This window comes from Capricornis sumatraensis, chromosome 2 (genome assembly GCF_032405125.1).
Source record: "Capricornis sumatraensis isolate serow.1 chromosome 2, serow.2, whole genome shotgun sequence".
Lineage (NCBI taxonomy): Eukaryota > Metazoa > Chordata > Mammalia > Artiodactyla > Bovidae > Capricornis > Capricornis sumatraensis.
Window position 1 is genome coordinate 144397588 of NC_091070.1, and position 21627 is coordinate 144419214.

Genomic DNA, 21627 nt, shown 5'->3' on the forward strand with positions numbered 1-21627 from the left:
GAGAAACTCATACATTTAGTTAAAGCTGAAGAATAATATTTAGTCAATAAATTATACACTTTTTTGGAAAAGTGTTAGGGTCTTTTGAAGGACGCTAGCCAGAAATTAAAAATTATCTTTCACTGTTATTACTGAAAAAGGATTAGACTCCAACAAATGATCCCAGATCATCTGTCTTTGTTGGGATCACTCTTACTATTGATAAAATTACCTTTATTGAGCACTTGAAAGGAGGCTAGTCTGAACTGAGACATGCTAGAAGTGTAAAATATATACTGTATTTCGAAGACACAGTATGCCTCAAAAGAACGTAAAACAGTTGTGAATAATTTCATAGTGATTACATGTTGAAATAATATGTGGTATATACAGAGCTAATGAAAATATAATCATTAATTAATTTCACCTGTTTCTTTTAACTTTCTAAAATGTAGATACGAGAAAATTTTAAATTATGTATGTGGCTTAAATTATATTTCTATTGGACAGCACTGTTCCGAAAAAAGGAGACGTTAAGATTTCATAATTGTTAACAAAAACTTGACCTGATCATAGTCATATCAAGGAAAAAAAATAAGTATGAGGCTATTCATATGTTAGTTCAAAGTTGCTATAAAAATATAGTTAGTAATCAGGTTTGTTACAATTTTCATACTAGTAAACTAATGGTTTGTCTTTCCTTTTAATTTTAAGGGTTTTTACTAGTTCACTGAGTCCAGAGAAGGCAATGGCACCCCACTCCAGTACTCTTGCCTGGAAAATCCCATGGGCGGAGGAGCCTGGTAGGCTGCGGTCCATGGGGTCGCTAAGAGTTGGACACAACTGAGCGACTTCACTTTCACTTTGCACTTTCATGCATTGGAGAAGGAACTGGCAACCCACTCCAGTGTTCTTGCCTGGAGAATCCCAGGGACGGGGGAGCCTGGTGGGCTGCCGTCTACGGGGTCGCACAGAGTCGAATACGACTGAAGTGACTTAGCAGTTCATTGAGTCACATGATGATTATGTAGATTAAACATACAGACAGTCATTGGACTTTCTTTGCAAACAAAAGAAATAGCTTACCATGTCTTTTCACTGTAACATAATGATAAGGAAAAATATTTTTTTGGGATAATTCCAGCAACCAACGAACAGCAGATTTACTCAGGCCCACAATTTCCACAGCAGATCCATCTCTAAAATTAAAAATAAATTTTACTCTGTGACAATGAGTAATTTAAGCACTATTTAAAGGGCATTCATAAAAATAATTTTGAAGAATTATATAACTAATGCATTATAAAAATGACTACAAAAATCCTTACTTTATAGGGAAGGAAAGTTAAGTCACTCAGTCTTGTCTGACTCTTTGCGACCCCATGGACTGTAGCCCTACCAGGCTGCTCCATCCATGGGATTTTCCAGGCAAGAATACTGGAGTGGGTTGCCATTTCCTTCTCCAGGAGATCTTCCCTAACCCAGGGATTGAACCTGGGTCTCCCGCATTGCAGGCAGATGCTTTACCGTTTGAGCCACCAGGGAAGTCCATTACTTTATAGGAAGTGTGTGGCATATATAAGAAATTTCTCCTTTTATTACTTTTGGATTGTTTAACATCTTATTTTTTAAAAAATTCTATGAAGTAGAATACAGATTATGGAGTAAAAGGAGATAGCTTCTGGAAAAAGGCAGAAGTAGGAATCAAAGAATATTGAGACAGAATTCCAGAGAAAAGATAGAAAATATAGGATATAGGACTAAAGAAAGCCAGGGAAGGTGAGCATCATAATTCGAAAGCTCATTTTTAAGGAAAATGAAAGGAAAGTTCAAGATCTAATAAATCATCAAAATAAATAGGTTTTTAAAAAGAACATGCAAAATACATAATGCCAACTTCTATTCAACAATTTTTTTGACATTTCTGATTGAAGATAAAATCTGGATAAGAAAATAGTTTCTTAGACTTGATACTATAGTAAGAACTTGAAATAATAAAAAGAAATGATGAGATAAAAGATTAAAAAATTAAAGGGAAAATATTTAGAAAGTGAAAGGATTTCATAAAAGACAGGACAACTGGTTGTTTTCTGTATTTACAAGAGATAATAATAATGAAATATTTATAACAGTGAAAATACTTCAGGCTATAAAGAAATGTCTTAACCATGGGGATAATGAATCATAAAACTTTCCTTTGAGGTGCTTGTAGGGGATCAATCCATGAGAACATCCAGAAGAGAACAGACAGCTTTACCTGATGACATATCAAGAGGATTGTATATGTGTATATTGGGGGAGAGAAAGGAGTATGGGGAAGAGGAAGTGGGAGGAAGGAAGGAAAATTCTGACTGATTTAAGAACACTTCATGGTTAATAGAATAAAAGATTCCATAAGTGTATCACTTTACAAATGATATAATTATATAAACACTATAAATAAACACTACCTTGGTGTGGCTGGGATTCCTTTGTTTCTAGCTCTGTCACTTTCTCCCATTTTATCCATCCATGTACCACAATTGAAGCGATTTCCTCCATAAACAAATCCTGTTTCTTCATCAACCCCTGCAGTAATATTAAAACCTAAAAATAAAAATGAATCATTTATAAAATTTAAAAGGAATATAATAAATTAGGAAAACTACTCTGGAGATCAATTTGGTAATACCTTAAAAGTTGAAGATGTGCAAATCAAAACTACAATGAAGTATTATGTTATACCTGTCAGAATGGCTATCATCAAAAAGTCTACCAATAACAAATGTTGGAGAGGATGTGGATAAAAGGGTACCCATGTACAATACTGGTGGGAAAGTAAATTGGTGCAGCCACTATATTTTTAATACACAAGATAGGTCATGTCATTCATGTTCAAAACTGTTCACTGGCTCATTTCAGTATGAAAATTCCTTAAAAAACTAAAAATAGAACTACCATATGATCCAGTAATTCCACTCCTGGACACATATCCAGAAAAGATGAAAACTGTAATTCAAGAAGATACATACATTCAATTCAAGAAGATACCCTAATATTTATAGCAGCACTATTTACAATAGCCAAGACATGAAAACAACCTAAATGCCCACCAACAGATGAATGGATAAAGAAGATGTGGTGTATACATATATATATATACACACACACACACACACACACACACACACACACACACAATGATCTACTTTAATATAAATTTGTTTGAGTACTGGTGAGATTGAATGCTTCCCTTATGTTTATTAATGGATGGTTGATGCACCTCCTTGGGCAAGCTCCTTTTACCTCCTGTTCCTATTTCCTCTATTATGAGCTAGGAATAGAGGTACCAGTTTCTGGAAAATGTTTGTCAAGTGATACACAAAGGCAAAGAGCTTTTTAATTTACTTGATACTAAATAACCAGACAGTCAATGTTTAGTGACTAAATCTCAGAGATTTGGCCACAAAGTTAGAAGAATGCACACAAAAAGGTACACAGGTCAAAATGACTATGAATGAACAGGTTGTTTCAAATGCATACAGTGAATAGAAAATCTGTCTTTGCACTTCCTGATGAGCTGCCAAAGTATTCCAGGCTGTTGGTGCCCTTTCCATAATCAACCCTGGAGAAACTACAGAGAAGTATGTGTGAGGTACTGATGTGAAGAACTCACATAATGTTTGGGAGAAACTAATGAAAACAGGTGAGACATGACCAGCCTCTCTGGACTTTTCTTTTACCTTGGCTCTTAAAGCTGTTGTTTTACAACTTAAGAAGACTGCTACAGAGAACTAATAATCAAGGGAATATGAGCTTATTGGGAAAAGACAAACCTTCCATAGCAGAGGAGTCTAATGACTAGATGAGATGAGTAACATATTTCACATGAAACAGAATTACTGTATCCATAGCATACAATAAGCAAAACAAATATCCTCAAACATAAGCAAGATATTATTAACATGAAGTAGGAACAAAAGACATTAAAAATGACTAAGTGGAGGTGTTAGGCCTGGAATTTTTAATAGTTGAAATAAGGAAAACAGTAAAGTGATAATAAAGGGACTAAATAGTAGATGGATATAGCTAAGAGTGAAATTAGTAAGACAGAAGACAAGATGGAAAAATTCTCCAAAGGCAGCAGGAGTGGTTAAAGGCAGACAACAGAAGAAAAGCTGTAGAGATAGAAACAGACAAGAAGATACCCAGACAAAAGTAGCCCCAGAAAGTGAAAAGAAATAGTAAATCTCAGATCAATAGGGCTCACAGAGGACCACATGAAACAGATAAGAAAAGTTAGAGTAAAATCCCAAATTAAGACAAACAGATGGTTCTAAAACTTCAAAAAAGAAAGAGTAATCACTTCTAACAGAATGAGGTATGCTAAGTCACTTCAGTCGTGTCTGATTCTGCGTGACCCCATAGATGGCAGCCCACCAGGCTCCTCCATCCCTGGGATTCTCTAGGCAAGAACACTGGAGTGGGTTGCCATTTCCTTCTCCATGAATGAGATATAGGTCCATGAAACTTTCAATAGCTATACTGGAAGTAAGACATCAATAGAATAATATTTTCTAAAGCACTGAAGAAAAAAACATTTATGTCTAATCTGTCATTCAAATATGAGGGCATAACAAAAATACTGCCAGTCATTCAAGGCCTTGGTGGGTTTGACATGTAAACGGCTGTTGTTGTTCGGTTGGGAAATTGTGTCTGACATGCAAATTACAACTTTAACAATACTCATATAGCAACAATAAAAATATTCATATAGCAACAATAAAAATAACTACAGCAAGATGCTGTAGTAGTAGGAATTGTTCTGAGGTTTTCATATATTAACATAAATAAGCTCATTTGATTACTTCTAATAAGGAAAGAAATAAATCTTGGAGGATATAGTAACAGACAGGGGATGAAAAGATGATCAAATTATACATCAAAGTTTATTGTTGCCTAAAAACAGCAATAACCAAGGAAAAGACAAAGAAGAATAGTCACAACAATTCAAACTGAAATTTCATCTAGATAATATCAAACAGGGATTGGGGGAGAGGTGCATACACCACTAAATTACTTAATCTGTTAGGGGTCAGTACAGATTTTAACAAGGAAATGAGTACAGATGTGAAAAATTAATACAGCTATAGGTCATAAAAACAAGAATCACAGGAACAAAAATAGAATGGATTAAAGTGCAATAAATAGTTTCTTTAAAAAATATTTGTAAAATGCAAAACCACACACAGTTAATAAAAGTCAATGTGAGAGATTATCTTTGTGATATGAAGGTTGGGTAGGATTTCTGAAATAAAATATGGGAAGGATATGATAGATAAGTTGGGAAAAGGTCTGTATAATTCTAAAATTAATGATGGACAAGTACCTAGAGTAAACCAAAAACTCCTGGTAAACAACATGAAAAATATTGGAATGCCAAAAGAAAGATGAATAAAGGTATAGAATAGGAACAAACAGTTTATAGAAAAGAAAACTTTCCAAAGATGCAATAAACATATGAGAGAATATTCAACTTTAATAACAGGAGAATCACAAGTAAAAACAACTATATATGGTTTTATAACCATATTCAGCATTAGATAATGCCAAATGATGCTGGTGGGCTTGGGGGCACAGAAGACACTTTCGTTGGTAATGGGAATAGAGACTGGTGCAGTAATTCTGGAAAAAAATGTGGTAGTGTTTAAACAAAGGGCATGAAAGTATAGTATATATAGCTGTGATATACCAATGTTAACTGAAATAAGCCAGACATAAAAGGACAAAAATGATGTAATTCCATTTATTTGAGGTACCAAGAATAATCAAATTCACAGAGACAGAAAACAGATTAGCAATTACCAGGAACGGAGGGGAGGAAAGAATGAGGAATTACTGTTAACTGCGTAGGAGTTTCAGTTTGGGATGACAAAAAATTCTGGAGATGGATAGCAGTAATGGTGGAAAAACAGTGTGAATATACTTAAGAGTCACTGCACTATACACTTAAAGAAGGCTAAAATAATGTATTTTATGATAAAATGGTAAACATGTATTTTACCACATATACTTAATAGTAAAAATAATCCAAGCAATCCAATTAGAAACGGGATAAAACAGGTTTTATCATCAAAGAAGGGGTAGGGATGGTAAATTAGCTCATGAACAGATGTTCAATACTATTAATAGGAAAAATGCAAATCAAAAACACAACATATAGTGGTCTAGATGTCTACCAGAATAGCTAAAAAAAAAAGAAACCCCCCAAAAAACCCGACAAATTCTGGCAAGGATGTGGAGATATGATCTGTCCAGTTTGCTGGTGGGAGTGTAAAATGTTACAACCACTTTAGAAAAGTCTCAGTTCAGTTCAGTTCAGTCACTCAGTCATGTCTGACTCTCTGTGACCCCAGGTCTCCCTGTCTATCCCCAAATCCCAGAGTTTACTCAAGTTCATGGCCACTGAGTCAGTGATGCCATCCAACCATCTCACCCTCTGTCGTCCCCTTCTCCTCTCACCTTCAATCTTTCCCAGCATCAGGGTCTTTTCAAATGAGTCAGTTCTTCCCATCAGGTGGCCAAAATATTGGAGTTTCACTTTCAGCATCAGTCCTTCCAATGAATGTTCAGGACTGATTTCCTTTAGGATGGGCTGGCTGGATCTCCTTGCAGTCCAAGGACTCTCAAGAGTCTTCTCCAACACCACATTTCAAAGGCATCAGTTCTTCGGTGCTCAGCTTTCTTTATACAACTCTCACATCCATACGTGACTACTGGAAAAACCATAGCCTAGACCAGATGGATTTTTGTTTCTATGTAATGTCTCTGCTTTTTAATATGCTGTCTAGGTTGGTCATAACTTTTCTTCCAAGGAGCATGTGTCTTTTAGTTTCATGGCTGCAGTCACCATCTGCAGTGATTTTGGAGCCCAAAAAAGTAAGGTCTGTCACTGTTTCCACTGTTTCCCCATCTATTTGCCGTGAAGTGATGGGACCACATGGCATGATCTTCGTTTTCTGAATGTTGAGTTTCAAGCCAACTTTTTCACCCTCCTCTTTCATTTTCATCAAGAGGCTCTTTAGGTCTTCTTCACTTTCTGCCATAAGGGTGGTATCATCTGCATATCTGAGGTTATTGATATTTCTCCTGGCGATCTAGATTCCAGCTTGTGCTTCATCCAGTCTAGTGTTTCTCATGATGTACTCTGCATATAAGTTAAATAAGCAGGGTGACACTATACAGCCTTGACGGACTCCTTTCCCTGTTTGGAACCAGTCTGTTGTTCCATGTCCAGTTCTAAAGTTGCTTCCTGGCCTGCATACAGATTTCTCAAGAGGCAGGTCAGGTGGTCTGGTATCCCATCTCTTGAAGAATTTTCCATAGTTTGTTGTGATCCACACAGTCAAAGGCTTTGGCATAGTCAATAAAGTAGAAGTAGATGTTCTTCTGGAACTCTTTTGCTTTTTTGATGATCCAACAGATTTTGGCAATTTGATCTCTCGTTAATTTGATCTGGCAATTTGATCTAAATCCAGCTTGAACATCTGGAATTTCACGGTTCATGTACTGTTGAAGCCTGGCTTGGAGAATTTTGAGCATTACTTTACTAGCGTGTGAGATGAGTGCAATTGTGTGGTAGTTTGAGCATTCTTTGGCATTGCCTTTCTTTGGGATTGGAATGAAAACTGATATTTCCCAGTCCTGAAGCCACTGCTGAGTTTTCCAAATTTGCTGACATATTGAATGCAGCACTTTTACAGCATCATCTTTAGGATTTGAAATAGCTCAACTGGAATTCCATCACCTCCACTAGCTTTGTTCATAGTGATGTTTCCTAAAGCCCACTTGACTTCACATTCCAGGATGTCTGGCTCTACGTGACTGATCATAACATCAGGATTATATGGGTCGTGAAGATCTTTTTTGTATAGTTCTTCTGTGTATTCTTGCCTCTTCTTCTGAATATCTTTTGCTTCTTTTAGGTCCATACCATTTCTGTCCTTTATTGTGCACATCTTTGCATGAAAATGTTCCTTTGGTATCTCTAATTTTCTTCAAGAGATCTCTAGTCCTTCCCATTGTGTTGTTTTCCTCTATTTCTTTGCACTGATCCCTGAGGAAGGCTTTCTTATCTCTCCTTGCTATTCTCTGGAACTCTGCATTCAAATGGGTATATCATTCTTTTTCTCCTTTGCTTTTCACTTCTCTTCTTTTCACAGCTATTCGTAAGGCCTCCTCAGACAACCATTTTGCCTTTTTGCATTTCTTTTTTTGGGGGATGGTCTTGATCCCTGTCTCCTGTACAATGTTACAAATCTCTGTCTATAGTTCTTCAGGCATTCTATCAGATCTAATCCCTTGAATCTATTTGTCACTTCCACTGTATAATCATAAGGGATTTGATTTAGGTCATACCTGAATGGTCTAGTAGTATTCCCTACTTTCTTCAATTCAGAAAACAGTCTGGCAATTTCTTATAATCGTATATACCATATGACCCAGATTATTGGGAACAGTACATGAATCGTGAAATTCCAGATGTTCAAGCTGGATTTAGAAAAGGCAGAGGAACCAGAGGTCAATTTGCCAACATCCATTGGATCATTGAAAAAGCAAGAGAGTTCCAGAAAAACATCTACCTCTACTTTATTGACTATGCCAAAGCCTTTGACTGTGTGGATCACAACAAACTATGGAAAATTCTTCAAGAGATGGGATACCAGACCACCTGACCTGCCTCTTGAGAAATCTGTATGCAGGTCAGGAAGCAACTTTAGAACTGGACATGGAACAACAGACTGATTCCAAACAGGGAAAGGAGTCCGTCAAGGCTGTATAGTGTCACCCTGCTTATTTAACTTATATGCAGAGTACATCATGAGAAACACTAGACTGGATGAAGCACAAGCTGGAATCTAGATTGCCAGGAGAAATATCAATAACCTCAGATATGCAGATGATACCACCCTTATGGCAGAAAGTGAAGAAGACCTAAAGAGCCTCTTGATGAAAATGAAAGAGGAGGGTGAAAAAGTTGGCTTGAAACTCAACATTCAGAAAACGAAGATCATGCCATGTGGTCCCATCACTTCACGGCAAATAGATGGGGAAACAGTGGAAACAGTGACAGACCTTACTTTTTTGGGCTCCAAAATCACTGCAGATGGTGACTGCAGCCATGAAACTAAAAGACATGTGCTCCTTGGAAGAAAAGTTATGACCAACCTAGACAGCATATTAAAAAGCAGAGACATTACATAGAAACAAAGATCTATCTAGTCAAGGCCATGGTTTTTCCAGTAGTCACGTATGGATGTGAGAGTTGTATAAAGAAAGCTGAGCACCGAAGAATTGATGCCTTTGAAATGTGGTGTTGGAGAAGACTCTTGAGAGTACTTGGACTGCAAGGAGATCCAGCCAGCCCATCCTAAAGGAAATCAGTCCTGAACATTCATTGGAAGGACTGATGCTGAAAGTGAAACTCCAATATTTTGGCCACCTGATGGGAAGAACTGACTCATTTGAAAAGACCCTGATGCTGGGAAAGATTGAAGGTGAGAGGAGAAGGGGACGACAGAGGGTGAGATGGTTGGATGGCATCACTGACTCAGTGGCCATGAACTTGAGTAAACTCTGGGATTTGGGGATAGACAGGGAGACCTGGTGTGCTGCAGTCCATGGGGTCGCAAAGTGTTGGACACGACTGAGTGACTGAACTGAACTGACTGGGAATTTCTCCTAGAGAAATGAAAACTTATATTTACACAAAAACCTGTATATGTTCACAGGAACTCTATTTGTATTAGTCAAAAGAATGAAAACAATCCAAATGTCCTTCAAAAGATGAAAGACATAGCCATAAAAGGGAATACTACTTAGCAGTAAAAAGTAATAAAATATTGATATATGCAGCAACTTGGATGGTTTTCAAGGGGCATTATATGTAACCATATATATATATATATATATATATATATACACACATACACTATAGGTTACATACTACATATAACTTATGTACATATGTATATATTATAGGTTACATACGATACGATTGTATTTACCTACATTCTCAAAATGCCAAAATTATAGAGATGTAGAACAGACTGGCAGCTGCCAGAGACCAAGGATGTTTGATGTGACTATAAAGGATGGCCCAGGAGAAACCTTTGTGGTGATGTGATAGTCCTATATCCTGACTGTGGCAGTGGTAACATGAAGTTATACATGGGATAAAATTGCACGGAAGTACACACACACACAAATGAGTTAACGTAAAACTGGTAAAAATGCAATATGTTCTATAGGTGAGTTAACAGTATTATACTGATATCTATCTCCTGATCATGATATTGCACTACAGTTACATAAGATGTCCTCATTGGGGGAAGATCGATGAAGGGTTCAGGATACTCATGCATCATTTTTATAATTTTACATCAGTCTCCAGTTCTTTCAAAACTGAAAAGTTAAAAAGACTATTTGTGCTTAAAGAAATGTGTATTTCATAAGAGTACATTAGTATACAACAAACCCCACTGGAATACCTCTAAGGGGAATGGGTAATAATAAAATGAAATAAATTGTTAGCCTTGCATCAGCTAATGATGATGAGTATGTGCCATAGAAATCGGAATATGATGAACTTCAAAGATGTTAAAATGTATATTGATTTTAACTCTGAATACAAATAAACCTCTTTATAAGAGCCCAAATTACAAGGGCAGACAAACTATGGATGAAATCCTAGCTCTGCCACTTAGCAGTTCTGTACAGTCTGGGCAACCTACTCTGCTTCAGCCATCTTATCAATAAAAACGAGAACAATGAAACTCATCTCCAACATTCCTAGGAGTGTTAAATGGGAGTATCATAGGTAAAGAAGTTAGCACAATGCCTAGCACACAGTAAGCATTCAATTATTAGCAATTATTATTATGATTATAAATGTAGGCACCAAATTGGTTTTTGGTGCTTTCAAAGTTGGCTGACAAAGGATATAAAATTTTATCTTTCCTCCAGAAACTAAAACTAAGCTGGCAAGATCAGAAACTCTTAACCTTTTTCATGATTATATTCTGAAGTTTTATACACAAATAAAATACTTGTTGAATAAATGAACAATTACAAGGTTTAATTTCACCTCATCAGTAAATCTTTATTATGTACCTAAAGTTATGTACCTTCATGGGACTTCCCTGGTGGTCCGGCGGTTAAGACTCTGTACTCCCACTGCAGGGGGTGAGGGTTCAATCCCTGGTCAAGGAACTAGGATCTCACATGCCACACAGCACGGCCAAAAAAAAAATAGTTATGTACCTTCATCCTTCATGTTCCGATCTATCTGTGGACCAGCATTCCTCTCTCGGAACTGTATGCCCTGCATGTGTCTCTGCATAGCTTCCTGTATTACTTCAAACAATGGTTGATCCTGTTTGAAATATGGATGTTACCTCTGTTAGAAATTACATTTTTATTATCTTCTCCCAAATTCTACAACTAAAGTTTTGTGAAAACATATATTTTCCCTTAAAAGAAGAAATAGGGATCAGGGGTGGGACTGGGGAAAGAAGCAGCCTTTATACATCATATAATACAGCAGACCTTTTGCATGTGAACATTTAACATATTGTAGTTTTAACTATAAATTTCTGTGACATGAAATAATCTGTAATTCTGCTGATACATGAAAAAGGATCTTGTGAGTTGTGATCTGTTAGAGTAAACAGGTCAGCTAATAAACAAATCCAGCTTATTATGCAGAAATCCGAGTTTTAAACTGGCATTGTTCCAATTCATCCACATACACAGCAATGGAGACAAATTATATACTAAAGTGGTAATATGTTTACATTAAAAAATTTGGGGGCAAATATTCTTCAAACACTTCATGATATAAACATCCTAGAGCTAGCCCTGAGGTAGCCTAGAAGCCCTCCCCCCAAGAAAACTGCAACATAAATGCAGGTCAGATGTGGCAGAAGCACAATATCCTGGTCACTCTTGACTGGGGGAAACATACACAAATGTTTACCCATTCCGCACTGCACATAAGATAAACTCTGAACTCCCTGGATTGGTAGCCAAGGCTCTCCACAGTCTGGCCCCTACTTTCCACAATCCCTTACTATCTGGCAGGTGCCCTACACAAAAAGCCAAACACTAGATAGAGCAGTATATCCTAAGCTGTGCTTCAATCCACCCTGTGCTTTTATTATTCTTTTCATCTTTAATGTCTTCTCATAATTTCCCTCATCTCTGATGAAATCCTACTCACCTTTTGAGGTCAGTGTAGGTGAAATTTTAATTATTTTCTGTAGTCCTCCCTGAGACCCACTAAGAGATCATCTCTCTTTCATGAGACTAAAAGAGGCACTTCTCATATGTTTCTTTTTGCAATGATCGTATTATTAATAAATACATATCACTCTTCTACCGTGTTGCAAGCTCATTAGGTAAAGAGTAAGTCATCTCTGCAGTCTCTCACAGTAGCAGCAGGTGCAAAATAAATACCAATATTTGAAGAATTGTAAGACTCAGATTCTTAATTACATGTACTTTTATGTTAGAAAGTAAACTTATTCAGGAAAAAATTATTTTAAGAAATGATCTTTACCACTGTGCCGGCAGACAAAGGAACAGAGTCATCTGTAGGATACATTCTGGAAACCGGGCAGTTGAGAATGTCCAGACCATTTGGAACCATTTTACAATAGTCCTGGATACACTGCAGCCACCACCACACAGCATCCCTGCAGTTGTATCTGGCGTGAGTTCCTTCACCCAGGAGATTAGGAATGAGGCCATGTCTCAGGGTACTGGCAAATGCTAAAATGATATTCCTAAAACAACAGAAATAGGTGAATCATTTGACATGAAAATCACTTAAAAAACTAAAGGCAAAAAAGTCATTTTGGGTGTTAATAATTTTTCTTATTTTCTCTTATTTATTTGTATTTTCATGCAGAAAGTGGTCGTAATATAGAATAAGCACTGAATTAAAAGTCAGGAACCTTGATCCTCGCCTTGCCTTTTTCTCTAACAATCTGTATGACTTATCCTTTGGGAGAGTTTTTTTTTCATCTGTGGAGTTTGGGACCAGGTGCTTTTTAAGGTCCCTCATAACTCTAGATTTTACTTTTGAAATCCCTAGTATTTCAAAAGAACAGGAATTTTATTATCTTAAATGGCAGATACCCAAAATAAAGCAAACATATAAGAAAATTAAAGGTAAAAGCTGACCTTGAAAAACATAATTCATTTTCAAAAACTTGTAGAGAATACTTTATCTTTCAACATATTATTCTACCATCATATACCAGATAACAACTTTGTAAGATGGCATGGCATTCTAAAAAGAGCATGAAACTGAGAATTAAGAAGACTGAGATTTAAGTCCTAGTGTTGCCATCTGTATAACCTTGGAAAAGTCATTTAAAGTTTTTTATTTTTTGCTAAAACCATTTAGAAATTTAATTAATTCTGTGTATCAGGCAATCTCTCTCTCTTAAATAATTGTGTAAAAGGAGCTTTTTTATTTTCTGCAGTACAAAAGTGTTAGTGTGGAGAGTGACACTTCCAATTAATAAAAGGTCAGAATACTAGCAATCTTAATTATCCAGAACATGTCATACACATGGAAGTTGAGTAAAAAGTCCTCGGTCCATGAACATCTCTGCAGAGGGTGGAAGCAGAACTATCTGTGGTAGAGACAGCCATATGTCCACCAAAATGGCTTTCCTAAAGGTCCCAGTCAGATGATGGCATTCTCCAGAAAAAAAAAAAATTTTAACTGCATGGAACAGGAGTGTTTTCCCCAGGCTCTCTTTCCCTCTCTGCCAGCTGACGAGAGAGAGCCCAGAGGTCCTAGAAGATCATATATCGTGCAGATAAAGAAGGCTACATCCCTTAATCACCATGTGGAAAACTGCCTCTTGAACACCCATATAAGATCAGAAGATCATAAATTTTGTTTATGAAAAGCCCTTGAAGTTTAATGGCTTATAATTTATAGTAGTTAGCACTACTCTAACAAACATATTATCTTCTGGGAAATCTTCTAGATCAGGGGTAGGCAAACTATTTTTCTGTAAAAGGCCAGACGTAAATATTTTAGGCTTTGTTGACCTTACATAGTGTGATCATGTATTCTTCTTCTGGTAAAAACCATTCTTAGCTCACAGATCATACAAAACAGGTGACATCAAAACAAAAATATTAAAAAAAATGTTTTTTTTGCTACAGGTTTTAACTTGTAGGGCAGTGATTTCAAACTTCAGTCTTAGGCCACTGAAAATCACCTAAAGCCCCTGCAAAAGCACAGATTTCCATCTGTCAACTCTGCCTTTCCACCTCCAGGTTTGGGGTCAGGGAGTTCAGCGCAGGGACCAAGAATTTGCTTTTCTAACAAGTTGTCAGATGATGGTAATACTGATTTATCTAACACTATACAACACTGCTGTAGAGCCTTTCTTTTCTACCTTTGATAAATTTATTTATAGTATTGTGACATAGAGAACACCATTTTAAGTCTAGAAAACACGAAACTGGAGGTTATGAGTCTGCACTAAAAAGAAGGAAACCTGATATTATAATTCTCTTTACAGGACTCTGTCATTATGGAAGAACAAAAAATGGAAGACTTTCCAACTTTACCTAAAAGTTATCTGCATTCTTATACTTAATTCAGGCACAGACATTTTACACTTTAGTGAGCGATGTGTGTAACATGGTTACACAATTCTTAGCTTTTCCTGAAATAAAGTAGGAAATGCTGAAGATAACCTGATCTGTAATGTGAAGTATTAGAATTTGGTAACTTTAAAGACTGTCACACCTTTGAAATTCTATGATCCTATTAAATGAACATACAACAAATAAAATAAAAATCACACCTCAGGGAAACATGCCTACCTACCAAATGTTGAGAATAGATGAATAAGAAAGGTCTGAAGAGCACTGAAAAACACGAAGACATAAACTTGCACTGCAACTTTTTAAAGATTTCCTACCTGGCCTCCAAATAGCGTCCAGTAATCAGCAGTAGACCTCTAAGGGCAATAAAAGTATCCCTTCCCCAGCAGCGGAAAATACCAGCAGAGAAGTGAGGTAAGCCTAACAGAAAACACAGCAGAGTAATCTATTAACCTCAGTATACACAAGTCTATGAACTCCACGACTATAGATTGAGCTGCTCTAAACTTTGGGGTTAAGGAGGAGGTGAAAAGAGTCTTCAAACTCTCTTAAAATTATCTCAGAATGTATGGTTATTCTTATGTCTATTTTTGTGTGATGAGGTTCCATAATCATATCTGATTCTTAAAGGAATTCGTCACTCAAAATAGACTAAGAATCTGTGCTAAAGAGTGATGCTTATTTGAACTGGTTAGAATGTGTGAGTTTTTAAACACAGACTTTCTTTTAGCAAATTAAAGATTAAAATCAGAGGTCAAATATTTAACACATGAAGAAACACTCAATATAGTAATAATGATATATTTTAAAAGGTTCTACCTGCAGTTTGAAGGCAACAAATTAATCTAAATATGTTGTGGTTACCTTAATGACAAATAATTGCAGGTTTATTCATCTATTGCTCTAGGGTTATTACTTCATTATCAAATTTCTCATTAACTTAAAACTACTTAAAAGTGTCACAGTTTGTTAGAAACAACTTTTACAGGTGAAAACAAGGATTTCAGATGTTAAATCACTTGAAAACTTTAGGTAACTGCAGCCTTTATGCAGGAAGTAAAACAGAATGACCATAGATAAAATCTAAAATTTTACTTTTATATTGAGTTTGGTTTCTTATGAAATGCGAAAAGAAATACAATTGTTATATGTAACAATCAGCAGGAAAGTAAAGCAAAGGAAATTAGCATTTCACTAAAAAAAAAAAACTGCGTTAAAGTATACACGTAACAAAAATTTCAGGGAAGAAAAACTCAGGTCATAAATAAAACGTTCATAGCATTCATTTGTAACTATTTTCTAAACACTTATCACTATCTGACATTATTTTGTTTATTTTCTGGTTTGTTGAATGAATGTCCCTCCCCAGTAGAAAATATGACCCATGATAATAGAAACCTCATTAACCTTATTTGCCAAGTTATATCACTGAAAACTGTAACTGGTATATATCACCATGAAAATTTATCAGATGAATGAAATAAAAGATTAATTATAAAATGTAAATTGAGAGGTCAGACCTAAAGTTTCTGTTAGGTCTTCACCTTGGAGAAAGACATTATTTTCTTCAGTTAGGAAAAGATCAAAACTAAAGATAACATCAGACATTTCTTTCTATATTTTCTCCCAAATAGTGGTATAAAATTTCCCTAAACACTTTTATATTGTTTACACACAGTCAGACTTCCCAGGTGGTGTAGTGGTAAAAATCTGCCTGCCAAGCAGGAGATGCAGGTTTGATCCCTGGTCAAGAAGATGCCCTGGAGAAGGAAATGGCAACCCATTCCAGTATTCTTGGCGGGAAAATTCCATGGACAAAGGAGCCTAGTGGGCTACCGTTCACGTGGTAGCAAGGAGTCAGACACTACTGAGCAACTGAGCACCAACATACATGGTTGACATACAGTTTATATATATGGTTGATGATGGTACTGATGACAGCAGCGAATATATATATATATAGTACTCTGTATTGCACAGATTTCCTGGTACTTTAAACCACTTAACACTTGGCATAAAATATAAGTATAGACAGATCCAAGGGTAAGTTTGAGTTGGTATGCCCTGAATACAGGCACTCTTGTTAAAAAGTCAAAACTAAAACCTCTACCATGGATGTGTGGAAATATCTGTATTCACTGAAACATTTTAAAACTAATTGATTAATTTTATTTTTGGCCGTGCCGCGTCTTCAGTGGCGGCATAGGCTTTTCTCTAGTTGCAGTGAGCAGGGCCTATTCTCTAGTTGCGGTGTATGGGCTTCTCATTGCAGTGGCTTCTCTTGTTGCAGATCGTGGGCTACAGGGCACGCGGGCTCCAGCAGTTGTGGCTCATGGGCTCTAGAGCACAGGCTCAGTAGTTGTGGCATATGGGCTTAGCTGCTTCGTGGCATATCGGATCTTCCTGGACCAGGGATTGAATCTGTGTCTCCTGCACTGGCTGGCAGATTCCCAGGGAAGCCCTGTATTAACTTTTTGACCTTTCAGAATGTATGACTTACAGATCACACATCTTCTGAATAATTTCTACCTTGTCAATTAATGTAAAAGTTTAAAATTATACACATATTTTGTATCACTGTCAGAAAAGGAAGGTATTCCCAGCCTTTGTATCATTTAAAAATGAAACCAAGAAATCTATCTGCAAATCTGTATACAGTCCTATATATTATTAATATGGAATACACAAAACTCTCCCTTAGGATGCTAGAAAGATATACCAGAACTTCTATCCATATTTATAAACTATATTTTTAGTTTTTCTTGTTTTATATTGTACATGATGTATAAACATACCAAGTATAATAGCATATGAGTATATCATTTATGATCTCAATATTCAATATATTTATTTTGGGAGCATTTAACAACAGAAGTGGATAATCAAAAATGTTGAGATCACTATTTTATATAATAGGCTTCTACACAACAGGCTTTAAAATCAACTTCTGTATTTTTTCCACAATGCTCTTGTTCAGTTTTAAGACTATCTGCTATGGATTCACAGGGGAAAGTACCAGAAGGATATCAAATAGTTGAGTGAAAAATCTAAAACACAATTATATAATTAAAGGTTCATATAGTCCTTCTAAGTGAAATGTTAATTTCTTTTTTAGTTGTTGGGTCCTAGTAGGTCATTTTTATTGGTTTTGCCAGGTCATGCGAACAGCTGACTCACTGGAAAAGACTGATGCTGGGAGGGACTGGGGGCAGGAGGAAAAGGGGACGACAGACGATGAGATGGCTGGATGGCATCACCGACTCGATGGATGTGAGTCTGAGTGAACTCCGGGAGTTGGTGATGGACAGGGAGGCCTGGCGTGCTGCAATTCATGGGGTCGCAAAGAGTCAGACACAGCTGAGTGACTGAACTGAACTGAAGTGAATGCAAATTTAAGGGTAAACAGAGGCAATCACGTAGACAATACTGTTCTTTTCATCCTGCAATTGGTATTTCTCAGTTTAGTTTGGAAGTTCTAAACTTCAGTGGACTCAAATATTAAATACTTTTTAGAAATAGCTTGAAATTTATTAAAAAGAAACCATAAGCCAATTTTGCTGAGAATTATACCTGTTACTTGATTTGGGTTTTAAATATACTTTCAGGAAAGATGCTAATGGAGTTGGAAGCATTTAATTGCAATTAGACACATAATAAAAATTATTTAGCATTTGTTTTGTGTTTCGTAACTTGTAGAGGATCTTCACATGATCTCTTGGTAATTACAAGGCTGGGTAAATTTTTTATATTGGGGGAAAAAAGTATAATGTAATGGGAAAGGTAGTAAAACAGATTTGATTGAAAAATGCAAAATGTTATGAGTTGGAAAAAATACACATGCGGAAGAAGAAAGGGATTAACTGGCCACAATAAAAAATGCACAGAAATAAATGTCTGGTACACAGTGATACTTAAATAGCACTGTTATTACTTTTATAAATGTATGCCTGTGAAATTTAACTAACCAGTAACATAAAATCTTGGAAAACATCATGAGTTTTTAAAAATAATCATTTCTTTATAATTTTCCTAATACTGACTTACACATTTTAATCTTGTACATAATTTCTTACCTGCAGCTAGAGACACACAACACTGCTCCTTCTCTCTTGTGATCTCATTCAGCCTGCATGGTACATCCGTAAGGGAAGGTGAAAGAAGTGGCAGAGAAGAGAATCTTCCTACTCCACACATTTGGACGGAACCCAAGGAAAGGTGTTTCACAAAGGTAGAACCATTCTGAACAAAGCTGCAACAAAGTTATAGAGTTCAAAGTGTTATGGGTAGAAACTGAAAGTTTTATTACTTATTCAAAAAAATTTATTAGGGTAAGAACACCTAATTTGAGAATCTACTTTTTTAAACAGATTTTTAAGGGCACAATACAAATTGTTATTTACAACCACAATGTTGTACATTAGATCTCAAACTTACTCATCTTGCATACCTGAAATTTTATGCCTTATTGATTCAAAAAATTTTAGCAGTATTATTTTAGTTCTTTTCTTCTCTTCAAAAAGTTTCTCTATTCAAATGTATAGCAATGTTAAAATCAGTTAAACAGAATTTTAAATTTGGTAAAGGTTTCAGAACTGCTTTCATTTCACCCAGTATTCTATCTAGCTGGCTTTAAAATGTTTATTGTAAAAAAAATGGTAGTGTTGAAGTTTTATCCTTTCTGAAGTTATGCCCAAATTGCCTTGGCTGCTCTTCAGTGGTACATTCCAGCCTGTGGTTTCACTCAGGGATATTCACTAATAAAGGCATATTTCATTTATAATAATAGCAGAATATTTTTTCTCTTAATTAGTAAAAAATTGGAAAAAAATAGTATGTGTAGATTTAAAAAATTTTATCCATTAACTTAACAACTCGAGGTATAGAGATAACACCAAGCAATTAAAATTTCCCATCAACATGTTTTTTAGCTTTATAGAATAGATTTTAATATCTAAGTCTGTTTTTGTGTGTTTCAGATTAAATGATGTTAATACATTTTATTCCCACTTATTAACTTTTTCAGCTGTATGCATGCATGACAATTCTTGATGTTTTGGTCTTCTTAAGAGTGTAGACACTGACTGTATGTGGCTTCTACACAAACATGCCTATCTGCTCAAGCTTTGCTGGGTATACCTTGACATTTGCTTCCATGCTACATCCAGAAGAGTGGTGTATGCACCGATTAATATAGCATCAAAGTAACACGGGATAAGGTAACGTGGGATCTGCTTCAGGTAGAAGAACATAGCCTGCAACCATTTACCAACCTGTTATAAAAATAATTTTAACAGTTAATTTGGTGTGCTTATAGGCTTGGATTTAAAAGCTAAATCCAAACATGCCACTGTACTATCTAGCAATCTATTCACCAGATTTTCACTTATAAGAACTGAAAGATGATGGAGAAGAAAATGTTTCAGGTTAGAAAACAACATAAACGTATATGTTAACATATATTTCTTACTGTGCTCCTCACCTTTTATTTTTTTGGACAATATAGCTTTACTTACTTCAGCAATAGCTCCTGACCGTGAAATAAGTCGGTTACTGACATAGTCAATCATCCAGTCTCCAGATCTCAAATTATCACAGAAGGGATGCCCCAAGTCATTCTTTGGTCTTATTTCTGCCAATACGGACATTAATCCTGAAAATTCAGAGAAATATCATACCAATTTAATCACTGGCAGAGGCAGTTTGCTCTCATAGTCTGGCGACCTGCTAGTCTCCAGTGATTGATGGTGAGTATACATACAGCTAGATACAAGAGCAGCATAATCCTCAGTGGCACTTCCCATGACTGGAGGTAAGTGTGGCAACACTGCCTTGAACCAAGATATAAAGGCAGGCTGACGGGGACTGTGGTTGGTCACATGAGCTATGCAGAGCTTTCCAAGATTCCTGTTTTCTGGGTTGGTCCTGCTCTTTTGAATTTTAGTATTACAATATTCAAAGGCAGTTGGCACAGCTTCCCTATCCTAAGGCATCTAGGGGCAGAAAACTGATGTTTGTCTTTTCACAGTTGAAAAGTGGTAGATTCATGAATATTCAAGCAAGATCTAAGAAAAATCATAGAACTGGCCTCAGAGAAAGCAAGATCACCTATGGTGATACTAAGAATAAAGTCTGTTCTAGAGAGAATTTTTGAAATATAACAGGAGTTTGTGTTGTTGTTTAGTTGCTAAGTTGTCTGACTCTTTGGCAACCCTATGGATTGGATCCTGCCACCAGGTTCTTCTGTCCATGGAATTTTCCAGGCAAGAATACTGGAGTGGGTCACCATTTCCTTCTCCAGGGGATCTTCCTGACCCAGAGATAGAACCCTGTCTCCTGCTTTGGCAGGTGGGTTCTTTATTGCTGAGCCATCAGGGAAGACCATAACAGGAGGTACCTGGAACTAAATGAAGTATCAAAATGAAGTATACAGACATATCCTCAAGTACCACTCAATTGGAAATATTAGAATTTCTATGCACGTGTGTGTGTGTGTGTGTGTGTGCGCGCTCAGTCGTGTCCAATTCTTTGTGACTCCATGTACTGTAGCCCATCAGGCTCCTCTGTTCATGGAATTTTCCAGGCAAGAATACTGGAGTGGGTTGTCATTTCTTACTCCAAGGCATCTTCCCAACCCAGGGATGGAACCTGCATCTCTTAAGTCATCTGCATGGGCAGGCAGATTCTTTACCACTGTGCCATGGAGATTTTGGGGCTTCCCAGGTGGCTCAGTGGTAAGAGGATCCACTTGCCAGTGCAGGAGATGTAGTATGTTCAATAACTGGGTCAGGAAGATCCACTGGAAGAAATGGCAACTCACTCCAGTATTCTTGCCTGGAGAATCCCATGGACAGAGGAGCCTGGCAGGCTATAATCCATAGGGTTGCAAAGAATTTCTATGTATATATAACATATTGTTATTTCAATGACAGATAGCTAGAACAATAATACTTCTTTCCATCACTTAATAGGGTA

At 36.4% G+C, this 21627-nt stretch overlaps 1 protein-coding gene across 6 annotated transcripts in view; it reads right to left on the reverse strand.

The window, feature by feature from the left end:
• The window catches only part of AGL (amylo-alpha-1, 6-glucosidase, 4-alpha-glucanotransferase), an 81959-nt gene that overhangs the window by 14132 nt on the left and 46200 nt on the right, over positions 1 to 21627 (reverse strand). For 5 of the 6 annotated variants that reach the window (XM_068966389.1, XM_068966390.1, XM_068966388.1 and 2 more), the window contains 8 exons: positions 20169 to 20305; positions 19792 to 19925; positions 18729 to 18904; positions 14973 to 15075; positions 12578 to 12803; positions 11281 to 11392; positions 2430 to 2565; positions 1066 to 1178 (listed from right to left, as the gene is read on the reverse strand). In XM_068966389.1, the coding sequence (XP_068822490.1) occupies positions 1066 to 1178; positions 2430 to 2565; positions 11281 to 11392; positions 12578 to 12803; positions 14973 to 15075; positions 18729 to 18904; positions 19792 to 19925; positions 20169 to 20305 (1137 nt within the window). The remainder of the gene's footprint in view (positions 1 to 1065; positions 1179 to 2429; positions 2566 to 11280; positions 11393 to 12577; positions 12804 to 14972; positions 15076 to 18728; positions 18905 to 19791; positions 19926 to 20168; positions 20306 to 21627) is intronic. The other variant, XM_068966386.1, reaches the window with a different exon arrangement.